Source organism: Toxorhynchites rutilus, chromosome 3 (genome assembly GCF_029784135.1).
Source record: "Toxorhynchites rutilus septentrionalis strain SRP chromosome 3, ASM2978413v1, whole genome shotgun sequence".
Taxonomy (NCBI): Eukaryota; Metazoa; Arthropoda; class Insecta; order Diptera; family Culicidae; genus Toxorhynchites; species Toxorhynchites rutilus.
In genome coordinates this window covers 161,547,606-161,566,040 of record NC_073746.1, presented here as the reverse complement: position 1 = coordinate 161,566,040, position 18,435 = coordinate 161,547,606, and the positions used below count along the sequence as shown (strand labels likewise).

Genomic DNA, 18,435 nt, shown 5'->3' with positions numbered 1-18,435 from the left:
TTTTTCGACGCTGAAATTTGGTGCACAACTAATGCTGGAAGGGCAGTTTTTTTCTCAAATACTTTCACGAAACTTAGATGCATTATTGAGTTTTTCTTTTAAATTTTTATTGTTTTATATTCAAAAAAACAAACAAAACACGTATATAAAACTATTTTTTTCTATTCGATTCCGATTATATACCGTAAAAATAGCTGACTGTATGTAATCGAGTCCGCATGTAGTCAAATCTTAACTATGACAGAGTTATTGAACTTTTTTTGAGTCCCAACTGTTTGCCTTAAACCGAATCTAATTAAAAAATACGCTACTTAGCTGTCTTTATTAATTTTCATCCATGATTGATTGTTTATATCAACCAAGTTGAAGCTCTCAAACCCCTCTACAATTGGTTCTTTGATACTACACTGTTATCATTCATTTTATCTTTTTCGTTTGTTTCGAAAAGCATTGAATTGTCTCTATTATGATAGATATGTAGAAATATTTCCAATCAATAAATGCAAGCATCATTGCGATTTATCATGAAATGATCGAGGTCTAGGCGTTACATTTAATTATTTTTACATTTTATTTTACTCCCAATATCTTGTTAGATTGTATTTCGTTGTTATTTCTTTAAAGTCATATTTGAAACTTTTGATTCTGGTTAAAACTGCTGTTAATATAATGATATCCATTAGCTCTTTTTATTTTGTTTCTAGAAAAAAACACATTTTACACCTTCAGCGTATGTTAAGCATTCCGACGCCAAGTACAGATCAAGCTTGACTTGTTTTTCGACGACGAAATTAAGCTGTTGGATTGAACCCACGATTTACTCTAGTTTCGTTTCGCGTTTTGCGTTATTTTTATTAAGCATCTTGAGAACCGGTTCGCGCGTTTAATTGTTTTCGGTCAGGTTTAGCGTAAATTGCAACTTCATTTACCCTCTCTACCTCGTTCTTGTTCTAGTACGATTCAATATGTGAGATTTACGATTTTTGTTGTTTTACCTAGGATTCCGGCAATTCGTTTTCACACGTTCGAAACAGCTGATTTCATTCATGATTGTATGGTTGTTATTACTATGATTAACTATTAACCGTTCCGCAAAAGAATCAGATTCGGGATCGGTGTTTTCACACATCGTTCGTATTTTGTTTCAACTGGGATTGCACACTATTTTTAGAACGGAAGTTCCGTACTCGTTTCTTTTGCCATGATAGTTTTAACATGTTCATTGTTTGTAATTTTTTCCAATATTGAGAAGTTGTAACCGTTTTTAGAATTTTCAATACATTTTTCGATGAAGCATCACTATTCTAACTCATGTGAGTACTCTGAAAAAAATGTCTGATGGCTTAGTATAATAGAGACACAACTTTTCTGGGTGTGAAAGGTGATTTTTATGTCTGCCTACTCTTCTTACTTCGAATCCGTATCTTCATTTCCTAGAATTACCTATTGGCTAGCTTACCAATGTAATTAATTCTTACCAATGTAATTATCAGTCATATATATTCTAAATAAAATGATTTCGAACCTACAAATTATAGTTTTTGCAAATTTGTCAGTATTATAATAACTTATAATAACAATTAATTATACGAAGGTAAACAGGATTCCGTACTGTTTTTTTCATTTGAACTGCAATATCGTGCCTTCATGGGAGCAGAAACACTACATAATTCGCGAACCAAAAACGAAAGTGACCCGGTACACAGGTCGAAAGTACCAAAGCTAAACAGGTGCTAGAAAATGGAGAGAGAAATTCGCGTAACCACTTTCCAGTGTGACATTGAATAGCGACTTAGGAAAGCAATAATATCCTAAGGGTGAGCAGCAATAGTGAAACGCTTCGAATGTTTCTATTATAAAAGATCTGAAGTGTTAGAGGAAAACATTAGTCTGCGATTCGTTGTTCAACTGTTAGTTTCAGAAAATTTTTCACATTTTCACAATGGTTTCTAAGGTTAATAATATTTGATGCTTTATTTGCATATGTATATAATTTATCTTTGGTCGTAGATTATCGTCGTCGCTGTTGCGCTTGCTTGTGTCAGTGTAATCGCTGCCGCACCTCAGCACCACCATCATGAGGAAGAACACCACGGTCCAGTCCACTACGAGTTCCACTATGATGTCCATGATGATCACACCGGCGATGTCCATGGTCGCAAAGAAGCTCGCAAGGATGACCAAACTCAGGGAGAGTACTATCTGATCGATGCTGACGGCTACAAGCGCACTGTGACTTATCACGTTGATGGCAAGAGCGGATTCATCGCCCAGGTTCACCGTGAACCCGTCAAGGGACACCAAGCTCCACAGCAGGTGCACAAAATTGTGGCTGCTCCAGTACATAAGGTTCTAGCAGTTCCAGTGCATCATGGGCATCATTACTAGTTAACTGTTAAAAAAGTATAGTACAAATTCAAATTAATAAATTATTTCAATTGGATAATTTTATTTTCGTCAAAAGTGTTCAGCTGAAATATAAATATAAACTTCGTCCCACCCAAAAATTATTTTTCGTTATCACATTCTTAAGCGCACGTAAATGGGTCCAATCGCAGAACTGTTCATTGATTGATCTTCTAATCTACCCTTTAAAATTACCTTTTATTGAAAATTTCCTAGTACTTCTACCAAAACTCATCATTATAATATCAGATTATTTTCAGACACAATTCTCGAAGATTTTTCAACCACTTGCAAATAACATGTTTCTCCGTTACATGTAATAAATGTTCGATACAGAAAATATGATAGAATGAAGACAGCCCTAAATCGGACAATTCCTTTCTCGAGTTTTGCTCTTATCAACACATTTTCATCACGGGTACTAATCCCGTCGCTCTGCAAAAGTCGTTGCAAGATACCATGAACAATCTGTTCACGTGGTGAGGGCCCAGCTGGGTATCGAATTCTCTACGGAGAAAACTGAAATGGTCGTTTTTTCTAGGAAGCACGAACCCGCCCAATTCCAGCTTTACCTATCCGGCAAAACGATCCAACACTCTATGTTTTTCAAACACCTGGGTGTATATTTTGATTCTAAATGTACCTGGGGGAGACACATTGCGTATTTGAAACAGAAATGCCAGCAAAGAATCAATTTTCTCCAAACAATTACCGGAACATGGTGGGGTGCCCATCCAGGAGACCTCATTCAGTTGTACAAAACAACGATATTGTCAGTGTTAGAATATGGCAGTTTTTGCTTCCGATCAGCTGCCAGGATTCATATTCTCAAGCTGGAGAGGATACAATATCGTTGCTTGCGTATAGCCATGGGGTGTTTGCATTCGACACATACGATGAGTCTCGAAGTTTTGGCAGGAGTACCCCCGCTTACTCTTCGGTTCACAGAATTATCCTACAGATTTCTCATCCGTTGCAAGATCATGAATCCATTGGTGATTGATAACTTCGAAAATCTACTACAACTGACTCCTCAGTCAAGTTTTATGTCTTTATACCATGAGTACCTTACCCACGACGTGCACCCTTCACCAGGCATCTCCAACCAAGTTTGCTTCCCATACTTCTGCAATTCCTCTGTCATTTTTTATCTGTCCATGCGACAAAAAATCCATGGAATACCAGATCACCTACGCTCCAATGTTATTCCGTCGATATTTTCGGAAAAATATGGGAAAGTTGGATCTGATAAAATGTTCTTTACTGACGGTTCATACATAAACGGGTCCACTGGCTTCGGCATCTTCAATGAAAATTCCAGTGCCTCTTTCAAACTCTAAGATCCTTGTTCCGTGTATGTCGCAGAAATGGGTGCGATATACTACGCACTGGGGATCATTGAAACATTGCCCATCGACCATTATTTTATTTTTTCAGACAGTCTCAGCTCAATAGAGGCAATCCGCTCAATGAAAGTTGATAAACGCTCATCTTATTTCCTAACAAGAATAAGACAACTATTGAGTGTTTTGGTCGAAAAATTATTCAAGATTACCTTAGCATGGGTTCCCTCTCATTGCTCGATTCCGGGGAATGAGAAAGCGGACTCGCTAGCTAAGGTGGGCGCTTCAGAAGGCACACTTTTTGAAAGGCAAATTGCCTATAATGAATTTTTTCACATTCCTCGTCAGGACACACTCGTTAGTTGGCAGCGCATGTGGAGTGGTGATGAGTTCGGTCGTTGGTTACACACGATTATCCCTAAGGTTTCGACGAGTGCTTGGTTTAAGGGATTGAATGTAGGTCGTGATTTCATTCGTGTGATATCTTGGCTTATGTCCAATCACTACAACCTAAACGCGCATCTCTATCGCATTGGGCTCGCAGCAAACAATCTTTGTGATTGTGGCGATGGCTACCACGACATCGAGCATGTTGTCTGGTCGTGTATCCGGTTCCATGCTGCTCGCTCTCAGCTCTCTAGAGCACTGAGAGCACAAGGCAGACAATCGGATATCCCCGTCCGGGATATGTTAGGTAGCCTGATCTTCTGCTTCATCTATACCTGTTCCTCAGAAACGCCGATGTCAACGTTTAATGATGTTTCCTTCGTTGTGTCCCCGTTTCATATCCCTCCTATCCAAACGATAAACTTTTACTTAGTCGCGGCAATACATACACACACTCTTTACAGATACACGGGCCAAAGGTTGTGCAGTCCACTGATGATTCAACAAGAGCCAAAGGTTGTACCGCTCATGACAACTTTACACGAGCTGATGATTGCGCCGGCTAGTGACCATTCCATCCTGGATTCCTCGAGTCGAGAAGACGCACCACGCTAGATATGGGGTACATACTAGGGGGGCGTTGCTGATTAACGGTCAGCTGTATCCCAATAGGAAGTATCCCGTGTCGAGCACACGTACAGAGCATTGGAGACAGCAACATCCCAATTACGAGAACACTTGTAATACTAACCTCGAGTCGACCGCGAGTAATCGGTTACATATTACTAACATAGATAATAAGAAAAACTGTTAAAATATTGAACTCCGGCCCCGTCAGGCTAACGCCATATGAGCCTTGATAAAAATATATATTTTGGAAAAAAAAACACATTCGATGATCCATTTTTTTATATAGATAGAAGAAGATATTGGAGTGCGTTTTTTCACATTAAAATCCATTTCCACCTTCGAACAAGAATCAATTTCATCAGCGCAAACATCAAATGAACTAACAACGCTTGTCACTATGTAATTGTAGAACATAACGCAATTAATATTACGTTGAGACGGCGAAGTTCCTCTAGGAACGTTAGTGCCATTGGAGAAGAAGAAGAAGATGGTCGGGGTTCTGCCAAAACTAACCAAGCGCCAAAAACATTATTTTGAGATATTTCAATTTGAAGTTTGGGCTCCCACTAATTGACTGTATCGGATCAAATCTATCGTTTTATCGCTCACGTGTTACAAACAGGATGTCAAATCAACACTCCCTTTTATTCTATGAGCACACATATTTGTCAATTTCTGATTCAGAACCTGTAGAAATATGAAGAAAACAAAATTATGTTTCTGCTAGACACGCAAAACTTAGTTTTCTTTGCAGCCAGATCGAACCAAGTCCATGCTACCTATTAACACAATATCATTACATAACACATTAGTATTGTGTAACGGCTCTTGACTAATTTCATGAATGGTGTAAATATGGACTCACTATTGCTGTTTATGACAAAATAATATCTTAATAAATGATAATAAATTGATTCAAGAATGCATTAAACTTGGTTCGCTGTGATTGAACGGAATTTTGAAAAATGCAGATCAGCGCTTCTATACTTCATTGCAGTCCGTAGGCTGTCTTACCAACCAGATCCCGAAGACATTTGATTCCAGGAGCTGTCCGAAGCACAAAAATCTGTTGAAGATTCGGATCTGTCTTCTTGGAGAAAACGATCACTACCGTCCGATGCCATATTATGGGTTTATGGTTCACTTTGTTTGAATGCAATTTCGTTTTTCTTACAGTCTGCTACACAGAATTTTTGTTTTGGAGCTGTTGTCAATTATCCGAAAGACAGGGTCATTTTACAGTCGATGGATTATTATTTTCTGCATTCAATGGTGTAAGTAACTCAATATTGAAAAAAATGGCGCTTGGTTTTTTTTTGCAGAACCCCGACCATATGCGAATTGAATTTTTCTAAGTTTCCGAGTGTTTTCCGAAAATTTTCAATTGTCATGTTTGGTTGAAACATGTGTATTATTAGAGAAGAGAGGGGAGTCATCTCCACATCCCAAATTTGGTTCCAATTGCTTGATTAGCTCTCGAGTTATGTAGAAGTTTGTGTTCCATTTGTATGGCAGCCCCTTTGTTTTTAGAGAGGGGGAAGGATTGTCAAATCATCATATAAATAATTATTGCCCCCTAAATTCTCTATATCCCAAATTTATTTCCGTTTGCTTGATTGTGATGAGTTATGCAGAATTTTTTTTCATTTATATGGCAGCCCTCAACTTAGAGAGGAGGGAAGGGGTATGTAACCATCATAGAAACATAGTAATTTGGGTTTCATTTGTATGGTAGCTTCCCTTAGAGAGGGGTAGGAATATCAAACCATGGCGCTCACAACCGTTGGAAGGCATCTGATTTTGCTGTCAAATACTTTTAAGAAACTCTTCGTATGAATTCGTGTGCATGTGCGCAAGGGCGTTATTGTTTGCGTGTTGAAAAAGAGTTTGGCTTTTACGTTGACTTTGATCGTTGACCGTTGGCGTTTGCGTGTGCATTTCTATGTGCACTTTCTTTGTCTAAATCCACACGGGTCTCTCTAAGGCTATGTTCTTATCACTCACATATTATCTCCCACTCTCTTAAATCCTATCTGCTCACTATCAAACTTTATTCTCCTTTTTCATTCTTCTTCGGGTACCCATGGATATATGCCAACTCTACCATTCACAATCGTATTATGCGATTTCATGCCATTTCCTGCCTTAAGATCCCCTTTTGACGAACCGGAAGTCACCATCCTTAATTTCAAAATGACATCGGAATACGATACTCGACTTCCGCTAGTGAGACACCTGCACCCAATTCCCAAATCGTATGGGTTTTCCATATTTTTTTGTCATCCAATACTATTATCAGCAAATCGGAAGTCGAAACAAGTTATATTCTATATTCTTGAATCTACGTTCATCTATTGTTAACAAAACATAGAAGAAGGTTCATTTGTATGTTTCGAAGCGGAACTAAAAATACAATATTAATGTTAAATAGTCGGAAGCAGCAAAAAGTGGAGTGTTGCGACATCCCAAAAGTATTTGACTGACAACAAGCCAATCTAACTATAAAATATTTACCAACTGATGATTCTTGTAGGAAAGTTTCTCAATTTTACTATACCATTGTTTAATTTTGTGTGATTTATACATGAAAACGTAAAAAAAATTTTTTGTAGTGAGTCAAAATGTTGTCACATCACACCGGAATGGATCGTATACTTTGCGTAACGTCACAACAACTTCTGGAGACAGGTGTTTCTTCTCTATTTGTGGACCGATCTCAAATCTCAACCAAATTGTTTGCTCAAAGAAACCCAAGTATAAAAATGTTTTAAGTTAAGGTTCATCTGATAAACTAAAAAAATGCTCTATTTTTGTGACGTGACAACGCTGTTTTTCAAATCCTTGTTTCTCACAAATTACAAAATGAATCCTAGATCTACCAACGGTTCTTCAACCAAGTGTTTAATTATATAGACATTATATTTAATTATATATACATATAGACATTGAAGTTTGGTCAAGCGAGTGCAGAGATATCTCAAGAAACATTTATAGTGAAAATGTAAAATATTCTTAATATAATTATGTAGTTTTTTAAACTCACCTCTCTCGAAGGTAGGTGCATAAAAATCGAATTCGTTTCCAAGAATTTTTAATTTAACTAGTGCTTATTCAAATAAAGTTTTCGATTTTCTTCTAGAACAAGATTTGAAATTCGGTTCTCTGGTGTATAACCTCATGGAATGGTTCATATGCAGATTCGATAACACATGTCTAGAGCCATTGGCTCATAACTGTTAATCTACTAAACCGATTCGAATGATCGACATATTATACTATTGCTAATCAGCTATTCTTTTTTAAAATATTACACTTGGAAAATATTTGAATTTTGTTTTTGCAGTTATTGATTTATTTTTGTATAGTTTACATTGTTTAGGCACAGAGAGTGCGAATTGACGAATTTACGTTAGATTTACATCCAGATGGTGTTGTAATTTACATTTTTTACAAGGTAAACGATGGATGGCATATGTTGCACTTCAAATACTGCAGATCCTTCTCGTGTCGGTCGAACGGAATCCCCTGCATAATCAATGATATCAACCAACTTAATATGGTATCGGTTGCATCGCCATTATCCACAGCATGAGCTTCTGAAAAATGTCCAGAAGTTAGTACTCCTAACCAATGTTGTCACATTTTCACCTGTACCAGAGGGGTTAAAAATCTCGTTTGTACTTTTTCTTTCAAAAATTTGTAGCAGAAATCTGTACCATCGAAAATATTCGTTGTAGTGGAAACAATATTTTATTAGCATGAAAAAAATAGTTCCAAAATTTCCTGTATTACCTCGAATCCGTTAGTCCTTTTTGGGCTATTGGATATTTAGGTATGAATGAATGGTCAAGGCAGTCAGGGATTTTCTCACATGCGTAACTAGCACACAAAGCCAGCGAATGCATTTAAAAAAGAAAAAGAAAAATGGGAAAAAATAACATTTGACGGCTACTACATCTGGGATTTTTATAACGCGCATTACGGAATTCGAAACCCCTATCATCACGGTCGCATCGTCCGACGCGAATCCTTTCAGACGATCCTTGTAAAAAATTCCGTCCTATTGAAACTGATCAATTATTGCATTGCAAATGCTTTTATGATCGGCAGCACCAAGCGATACTGCGGCGTAAAAGTCGTCATGTACCTTAATGTTGCTTTATTCAAATGTAAGAAATTTCATACACGGAAAACATCTGTACCAGACTAGGGGGCGTTGCTGATTAATGGTCAGCTGCATCCCAAAAGGAAGTATCCCGTGTCGGGCACAGGTACAGAGCATTGGAGACAGCAACATCACAATTACGAAAACACTTGTAATACTAACCTCGAGCCAACCGCGAGTAATCGGTTACATATTACTAACATAGTTATAAGGCAAACATTGTCGAAATATTGAACTCCCGGCCCCGTTAGGCTGACGCCATATGAGCCTTAATAAAAATATATATTTTGGATAAAAAAAAAAAAAAAACATCTGTACCAATCTGTACTTTTTAACGAAAATCTGTACCGTACAGAATCTGTACCAAAAATAACGAAAAAATCTGTACCATTCCAGATAAATCTGTACGTGTGGCAACATTGGGCACAATCGCCATGTAAATAGAGCGATAAAATACATGTCAAAGATAGAAAAAATGACCAAATGACTTAATTTTTTTCAAATACCGCACAAAAAAAGTCGTACGAGATTAATGATGTTATTTTTTCGCACGAAAAAAAAAACGCACAAAAAAATCGCGCAAAAAAATCGCACCAAAAAATCGCATGAAAAACCGCGCAAAAACAGGTATTACTGTACATAGATTAAATTTGTATCAAAATCCTTACACCATTTTTGTCATTGACTCAAATTCCGAACACTTTTGTCTCAAATTTCGATTAGCAAAAATGTAATTTAGAAAAAAATTTAACTTTTTAACTACTGGACCGATTTAGATGATCGACATATCAATTAGTATTAGTTTTTTGAAAAAATATTAATCTTGCAAAAAATTTGGATTTTTTTTCCTAATTATTGATTGTACCTTCTTCTTCTTGAATGGCGTTAACGTTCTCTGTAAAACTTTTACCGTCTCAACGTATGCATTTTAAATAGCGTCATTTATTAATACTAAGTTGAGATTTCTTAAGCCAAATAACACGCCTTGAATGTATTCCGAGGGGCAAGCTCTAGAATACGCGTGACCACAGTGCAAGCCGAAGGAAATTTCTTTGACGAAAAATCCCCCGGCCAGAACGGGAATCGAACCCGAACACCCGGCATGATAATGTGAGACGCTAACCACTCGGCCACGGGTGCATTGTACCTATCTGTTTTTTATATTTTACATGGTTTCGGGTGCAATATTTTTCACGTTTTTTCTTGAAGGCTGAGGATTTTTTTTACATAAGGTATTCAAAAATCAAATATGTGTTTTTTTTTCGTTTTTAGTCATGATTTTCTAAAGTTAAGATATTTAGGTTGTGGTAGCTCATTAGACAGAAAATAGAAACATGGAAAAAAAAACATGCCAGTGTAATTTTTCAAAGAACCTGATTGGCTTCAATTTGATATGTATGTCATCTGAATCGGTCCAGTAGTTGAAAAGTTATAGGTGTTCCCCCACTATTTTTTTCCGTTCATTGTAGAAGGCGCATTTGGTCCTTCAAAAAGCCTTTCAAGTATTTGCGATCGAAAAGACGTTCAGGGTATCGATAACGAATTTAAAGAGATCCGAAACCAGGATTTTACTGACTTCACTGTAAACGAAAACAAGAATGTATCTTTCTGTTGGGGTTAAATTATCCCTAAAAAAGTTTGGCAATGATTTCGCTTTTTCTAAATTAAGAGAAATCATTACAACGATTCTGATTCTGCCGCATTTCTCATTTTCAGAATACAAAATAAGAAGTATAACAAGAACAAAAACTATGCGAGGAATTCAAGCGTCCAATAATTATGTAGACATGCATAAAGAAAAGTAATGCATGTAATATTTTAAACGAAAGTAAAATATTACAATGTATGATACACACAGGATAAAGAGAATTTTAAATGCTACATACTGACACGGCCATTGTATATCGTTATTTGTATTGCTAATATAAACTGAATTGAGAAAAAAAATCTTTCTAGCTTGTTTCAGTTTTTCTTTATCCAGCCATTTCATAAATTTGGTTGGCATCTTTGGTTACAGTATCGGTACCACACACTTAATCGGAATAAAACTGTAAAATATGACAAAATGTTTTAAAAAAATTAGAAAGGCAATGTAATGTAATCTTTAAAAAATTATGCAAAGAAGAATCATTTATACAATTCAATGCTGACGTTGGCAAAAAAATAGATTGCACCCTCTCTTCCCCTATGGTGTGATCATTAAAATGAACTTGATCATGTTAGGAATGAATTACTAAATATTAGTAAAACGAAAAAAAAAATGCTTATGCTGAATTGGTTCACAGCAAGGGCATAATAACCGCACGCTGTTGTTCGCACACTACGTGAGGTAATGCTTCCAGTTACTTGTTCGACAGACCCCCAAAAAAGAAAGTAGTTCTAGAAGAATGGGAAGAATGGCGCCACAAATAATTTCAATATAAAAGCAATGACAGCGACGCACTGAGGATATCACTTAGTAATCACTTGTTCACTCGCTATCTAGCTGACAAAATTCGATCAAACAATAATGTCTTCCAAGGTAGGTTTGGAGGAATATATTTTTTTAATGTTGAATATTAAACTCTTCATTTCATTATTTTAGATCATTTCCGCCATTGTTGCTCTTGCCTGTGTTGGAACGATCGTTGCCGCACCTCAGTACCATCATCAGGAAGAAGAACATCATGGTCCAGTTCAATATGATTTCCACTACGATATTCATGATGATCATACCGGTGATGTTCACGGACGCAAGGAGACTCGTCACGATCATCAAACTCAGGGAGAATACTATCTGATCGATGCCGATGGTCACAAGCGTACCGTAACTTACCACGTTGATGGCAAAAGTGGATTTATTGCTCAGGTTCACCGTGAGCCAATCAAGGGACACCAGGCTCCACAGCAGGTGCACAAGATTCTGGCCGCCCCAGTGCATAAGATTCTGGCAGTTCCAGCGCATCACGGACATCACTATTAGGAGGGAGCTCGTTGTTGCGTTTTTTAAGTAGCTCAAATTGATTATGAATAAATTAGTAAAATATATTTTTAAATGTTGTGTTGCTAATTTTTCCATGTTTATTTATCCCTCAAATTTGTAGTCTATTGAATCTGTTGAATCTATCGTGTCGGAAAAAAAAATCCATACTTTAAGCCTGTTATATGCATTATGCATTATATGGCCAAACAATACAAAACAATATTACATTCCTCCTCACTTAAAGGGTAGCACGATCAAGATTAGGCCAACTTTAATTTGATGTATTTTTTCTGAGTGTGCGTTTAAAAATCCCGAACATTCTTCATTTTGTAAGTGTGAGCTAGTGATTCACATATTCTAATTCTGATCCAGTTCTCAAAAAAGCGTCCAAGCAAGATGAGCAATATTTGAAAATTTCGCTAACGCAACTGCGAAAATCCAATCTTCACGTATTAGAAGTTGGCAGAATTGAACTTCAAGTAGCTGTGACGAACCAGCCGAAAGTGTTGAAAATAACTATAATATATAGAAAAAAACCTACTAATTTGTGTTATTCCTATGAATTGACTTTTTTTACCGACAGAAACGTTAGAAGACATCGCCGGAAAGATAAACCACTTTGTTTCGGTTTGTTTTTAATTCTATTACATTTTTCGTTAAATTATAATACTTTTAATTCAATCTTATTTACACCAGTTCCATCAATTAATAATCAATTGCTCAGTCATTTATTGATGGATTTACGTTATTTTTATCACTCCTCGACGATCTACCGTTCTGAATCATATTTCGGACACTTTGTTCTAATATCTTGAAATGCTCAATGCTTCTTCTTCTTCTTGAATGGCGTTAACGTTCCCTGTGGAACTTTTGCCGTCTCAACGTATTCATTAACTAGCGTCGTTCATTAATACTTGGTAAAGATTTCTATGCCGAATAACACGCCTTGAATGTACTCTAGAGTGGCAAGCTCTAGAATACGCGTGACCACAGTGCAAGCCGGAAGAATTTTCTTTGACGAAAAATCCCCCATCCAGAACGGGAATCGAACCCGAACACCCGGCATGATAGTGTGGGACGCTAACCACTCGGCCACGGGTGCACGCACTAAATGCACTGATGATATAATTATCAAATTAATATCTCAATTGCTTCTTTAGGGTGATCCCTTAGTTTCACTATCATTTCACATGAGAACTACATTTGAATTATAACATAATCGGCAGAAATCTGACAACAGTACTCATTATCGTTTGTGTTTGACGTTTGCTTAGCGTGAGCACGTAGAATTAACCCGTTTATAAATATTTAAATTTCTCCTGTGTTTCAGCAGTTCTCATCATCGTTAACAGTTTACTGTGATTGCTTGGTAAGTGTTTCGCAGTTGACTATAAAATATAATCAAGTGTAATGTAATTTTCGTCTGAAAAATTACAAAATAAAGTGTTCGAAATATGAATTCAATCTGTCCGAAATTTGATTTAGTGTCCGAAGTTTGATTCTTATTCGCTTCATTTGAAAAGCATTTTATTCGATGATTTTTACATGATTTCAATCAAATAGATACCAAAGCAGAAAGCATATCAACCAAATAATACCTGTGCATAAAGTTTAGATCTGTTTTGTGCATCATATGCCTTAAGCGTCCGAAATATGATTCAGAACGGTATAGAAATTCATAATTTTTTATATGGTAAATTTGTTATAAAATATATATTTCTTATATACTAATACGAATCAGTCACGCGTAAATCACTCACTCGAAATGCGAATGCAGTACTTGTTCTACGGACACTAAGGAGAATGAGAATTTTGCGACTTACGTTCCACCCGGTTGCAATGATGCAAAGAGTGAGAGTATAAAATAGGTCATTTGCGAATTTCTACTACACAGTCCGGAATCAACAGCCCTCCTTATTGCCAAAGAAGACCTTCACAGCGAATCGAAATATTTCTAGGAAAAATAACATTTCCAATATACTGTTGAAATAACCGCATAGTTGAATTTCACATGGTTGAAAAAATATGGTATGGAAGGTTGAAAAAATAGAATTTTTGCATTTTTGGGAAGCAGAAATGTTGATTTTTTTATATTCGATTTCGTTGGTAAGTTACAGCCGAAAGTATGAGGTCACATCAAGAGATATAGTTTTGTTACTGTACGAATTTTTTAACGCGTTTTTCTCGAAAACATGTTTTTTCAGCTAATAATATTGATATCTCAGGATCTACTCGACCGATATGGCTGAAATTTTTTACCAGTATGTAAAAATGAAATATCTAAAGCGTTACATAGCCGTTTTTTGTTATCTCAGTTTTTCGATTTTTTTATGAGCTTTATCTATACAGGGTGGACTCAATCTCCGATTTCTTTTCACTGTATATATTCGAGTCAAACAAAAATATTTTTTTTGAGAAGAATTTAATTTTTGACTCATCTCCTTAAAGTCGTAAAATACCTTTTTCATATAAAAATCCGAATTTTTTGAGAAGGTGTTAGAAGATCATATTTGATGAAAAAAAATCTTTTACGCATATGTTCGAATCCCAACGATGAAAGAGTTATTAAACTTTTTCTCTGCTTCAGGCTCTGTTGGCCTTGAACTGGCCTTACGCTACGTAGGGCAATTCTGTTGATTACGCTAAAAAGACGAGAAAATTTTATACAGGATACAGTTGTGAAACTTTGAAAGAAGTAGATTTAAGCAACATTTTAGAAGTGAAAAACCTTAAATTTAGTGGTTTTAAGGTATTATTCTTAATTTTATCCAAAAAAATTCAAAATAAACTTCAATGTTTGTATCAACCAAATTGATACTTTCTAATCGTTCTACAATTCGTTCTTTGACACCCAACTTCTATCTTTCTTAATTTCGCTGCAATATCATTTTAAACAATTCTTGTTGAATTTTCAATATACCAATATACCTGTTGTACGGTCACAAATGAATCTTAATTTTGTCAATTTATTCGAACAACCGTGCAGTGTATTCAAAAATGATAAATACAAGTTTCTTGAGAAATACATAGGTTTCTTCAGTTATCATTCTTATAAATATAAAATAGAGAGAACTCACTAGAACTCGTTACCGCACTATTCTATACAACCAGTTTTTACTCGCGGTGCTTTTAATCAATCTTCAAATAAACTTCAAATAATAATTCAATATTTTGATTACTAATTCTGTAAACTACCTGGTAATTCCTCTATCAATAAATGATTAGTTTTAGGTTCTATTTAGCTGCAATATATACTAATAAAAAATATAATATAAAATAGGTTCAATTTGATCACTCTCGCTTTTCACAACCATTTAATCTTTTTATTGTTTTCATTTACTACTGTTGACAACTCCATGTCCGGTACGCGGTTAACAGTAGTAGTTGGGGCAGTAGTAGCAGTGATAGACAGTAATTGGAAAGTAGTGTCAACAACACCAGTAGGAGAGTTGTGGTTTGACAGGTCCGTGGACGTGGCGGGATTAACAATACCAAAATCACGATTTTTACTCCACTGAACTCATAACAGCCAATTAATTTTCACTTTAACGTTAAAATATTTCAGAGTTTGTGTATAATCGAATCCGAACTATATATGTATTTAAAAAACATTGAATTTAAAAAGAAATATGAACAACTATTTTGAAAAAGTAATATAAAAATGGAATCAACATGTAATTTTTAATTGCCAACAACTTTATCGAACACTATCAAACAGCTGGATATAAGACACCGATTCTTTGAGAAACAGGCTAATGATTGTGGATTAGGGTGCCAATGAAAATGGTTATCTCGAATTTCAAAAAGTTACCTCACAAAAAATGTTCACCACCTCGAAAAAACACTTTATGCCGACTATCAGCTAAATCGGACTTAAGGGAGAGTGGCGCAAAGCGGTCAAAGTTTGAGTTTTTTGAAAATCGAAAAATCATCCAAGAGGGGAGGAAAAAGGAAATCGGGGTTTTGGAAAAAAAAATTTGATGCCAAAATTGCATGAAACTTCGAAATCTAGTCTCATCTCGAAAATTTTTTTTTATCAAAAGTAGACATTCTGGGACTTCGTTTTTTTCTGAATACGGAACGAAATATAAGGGTTTTGGTTTTTTAAAAGTTTTTTTTTAAATCGAAACTCGCTGCGAAATGTTGATTTGCACGACAATATACTCTATGCAAAATATTAGCTCATTCGAACTTCATTTATTAGTGTCACGGATGTTGAAATTTGAGTTTTTTTTTTGAAAAACGAAAGATCACCGAAAATCTGGGTTTTCAAAAAAAATTGTGCCAAATGTCTTAAAATTGCATTACCCGTCGAGATTTACTGTTATCTCAAAAAAAATTGTCAAACAAATTTAAAATTTTTTTTTGGCATTTGGTCGTTTTTTCGTTTGAAGTCTATTTTTTATCAAAAAAAAATTGTTTCAGATAACTATAAATCTCGATGTGTCATGCAATTTTAAGACATTTGGCATCAAAACAATTTTTTGAAAGCCCCGATTTCCGGTGATTTTTCGGTTCTCAAAAAAACTCTAATTTTACCTCTGCAACACTAATAAATGAAGTTCGAATGAGCTAATATTTTGCAAAAGGTATATTATCGTGCAAATCAACATTCCGCAAAAATTTTCGAAAGAGAAATCGAGATAACTATTTTTATTGGCACTTAAAACCGTTTCGTCTCGTATTCCAAAAAAAAACTCCGAGTGTCGATTTTTGATAAAAAAAATTCGAACACATAAAAGCGCCATATTTCATTGATTTTTGTTTTGTTTTAGAAGCGTGTTCATTCCACTCGAAAATTCATAACAATTTAAGCTTCACAGAAATGGAACACGAAGCTCAATGACTGGAATTTTTGAGGAAATTACACTATCGATTTCCTCAGGGCGTATTTTGTCGATTATCCTAATCAGCAATTCCAAATGAAATCATCCTAAAAATGCAGATTTTAAAACGTTGTATTTTTGATTCCAATGAAAGTGTGTATTCCGTTTGGGTTGGAGGAAATATGAGTTTTTCACAGAAATTGGGAATTTTTTGACTCAAGCGCAACTTTTGAAAAGGGCGTATCGATTTAAGTAAGAGAAATCTTTGATAATTTATATCTCAAAAACTATGAGTCGTACCGAAATAGTGTCTTAAAAAGAGTTATAGAGTATTGATGGTTAAATATGAAAAAAATGTACAATGAGAAAAAAATTAGTATTTTTTCTTATTTACAAAATAAAAATTCAATTTACAATATCCAAAATACAAATTTTTTAATTTTTTTTAAATTTTTTTCATACAAAATAGAAGTCATGCAGAAAATTTAAAAAATGAGCCCAAGATGTTAAAACTATTTTTGACGAACTTTGTGGAACATCGATTTTTTAGGAATTTTCGAAACTTCGAATTTTTGTATGTTAACAATCATTTTCAGCCACAAATTATGAATCCTGATGTGATTTAAAACAATAAAGGTTATTATCAATCTCCTTCTAAATGTAGCCATTCTCGAAATATTTAAAAAAATATTTTTAATTTATTGTCTTTTTATAGTACATGATCCCTTCTAATATGTTTGTCGTGTTATACCGTCATGTTCATGAAATTTTATGAATTTGCTTATAATTTCCAACAACTTTTCTAAATACATCATCATGGTTCATTTTTTGACTCAAGCGTAACTTTTGAAAAGGGCGTATCGATTTGAGTAAAAGCAATCTTTGATAATTTATATCTCAAAAAATATGAGTCGTACCGAAATAGTGTGTTAGAAAGAGTTATAGAGTATTGTTGAAAAAAAAATATACACTGAGAAGAAAAATTAGTACACTTTTTTTTTATTTACAAAATAAACTGCGACATCAAAAAATTTGTATTTTTTTATATTTTTTAAATTTTTTTCATTTAAAATAGAAGTCATGTAGAAAATTTAAAAAATGGGCCCAAGATGGTAAAACTATTTTTGACGAACTTTGTGGAACATCGAATTTTTAAGAATTTTCGAAACTTCGAGTTTTTGTATGTTAGCAGTCATTTTTAATCAGAAATTATGAATCCTGATGTTATTTAAAACAAAAAAGGTTATTATCAATCTCCTTCTAAATGTAGCCATTCTCGAGATATTTGAAAAATATTTGTAATTTATTGTCTTTTTAATAGTAAATAGGCCCTTTAAATATGTTTGTCGTGTTATACCATCATGTTCATGAGATTTTATGAATTCGCTTATAATTTCCAACAACTTTTCCAAATACATCGTTATGGTAAAGACATATGTTTAGGAGTTACGTTACGAAACATTCGAAGACATGTGGGTTAATACAAAACGTAGCGAAACTAAAAAATCTTTTTTATCTTAATACAAACTTCAATCAATCAAAAAAAATCACATCAGGATTCATATTTTGTGGCTAAAAATGATTGTTAAAATACAAAAATTCGAAGTTTCGAAAATTCCTAAAAATTCGATGTTCCACAAATTTCGTCGAAAATAGTTTTACCATCTTGGGCCTATTTTTTAAATTTTCTGCATGACTTCTATTTTGTATGAAAAA

General features: G+C 34.8%; 3 protein-coding genes across 4 annotated transcripts in view; all 3 read left to right on the top strand.

The window, feature by feature from the left end:
• LOC129777387 (larval cuticle protein A2B-like) overlaps positions 1 to 18,435 on the top strand; it is a 165,689-nt gene that overhangs the window by 31,843 nt on the left and 115,411 nt on the right. The gene's annotated exons all lie outside the window — the stretch shown is intronic.
• Positions 1,840 to 2,401, top strand: LOC129777391 (larval cuticle protein A2B-like). The gene is made up of 2 exons (XM_055783635.1): positions 1,840 to 1,954; positions 2,011 to 2,401. The coding sequence occupies exons 1-2, from the start codon at positions 1,943 to 1,945 to the stop codon at positions 2,386 to 2,388; spliced, it is 390 nt and encodes a 129-aa protein (XP_055639610.1). The 5' UTR covers positions 1,840 to 1,942; the 3' UTR covers positions 2,389 to 2,401.
• Positions 11,395 to 11,893, top strand: LOC129777392 (larval cuticle protein A2B-like). Its single transcript, XM_055783636.1, has 2 exons — positions 11,395 to 11,452; positions 11,516 to 11,893. Exons 1-2 carry the CDS (start codon positions 11,441 to 11,443, stop codon positions 11,891 to 11,893), a joined length of 390 nt encoding a protein of 129 aa, XP_055639611.1. The 5' UTR covers positions 11,395 to 11,440.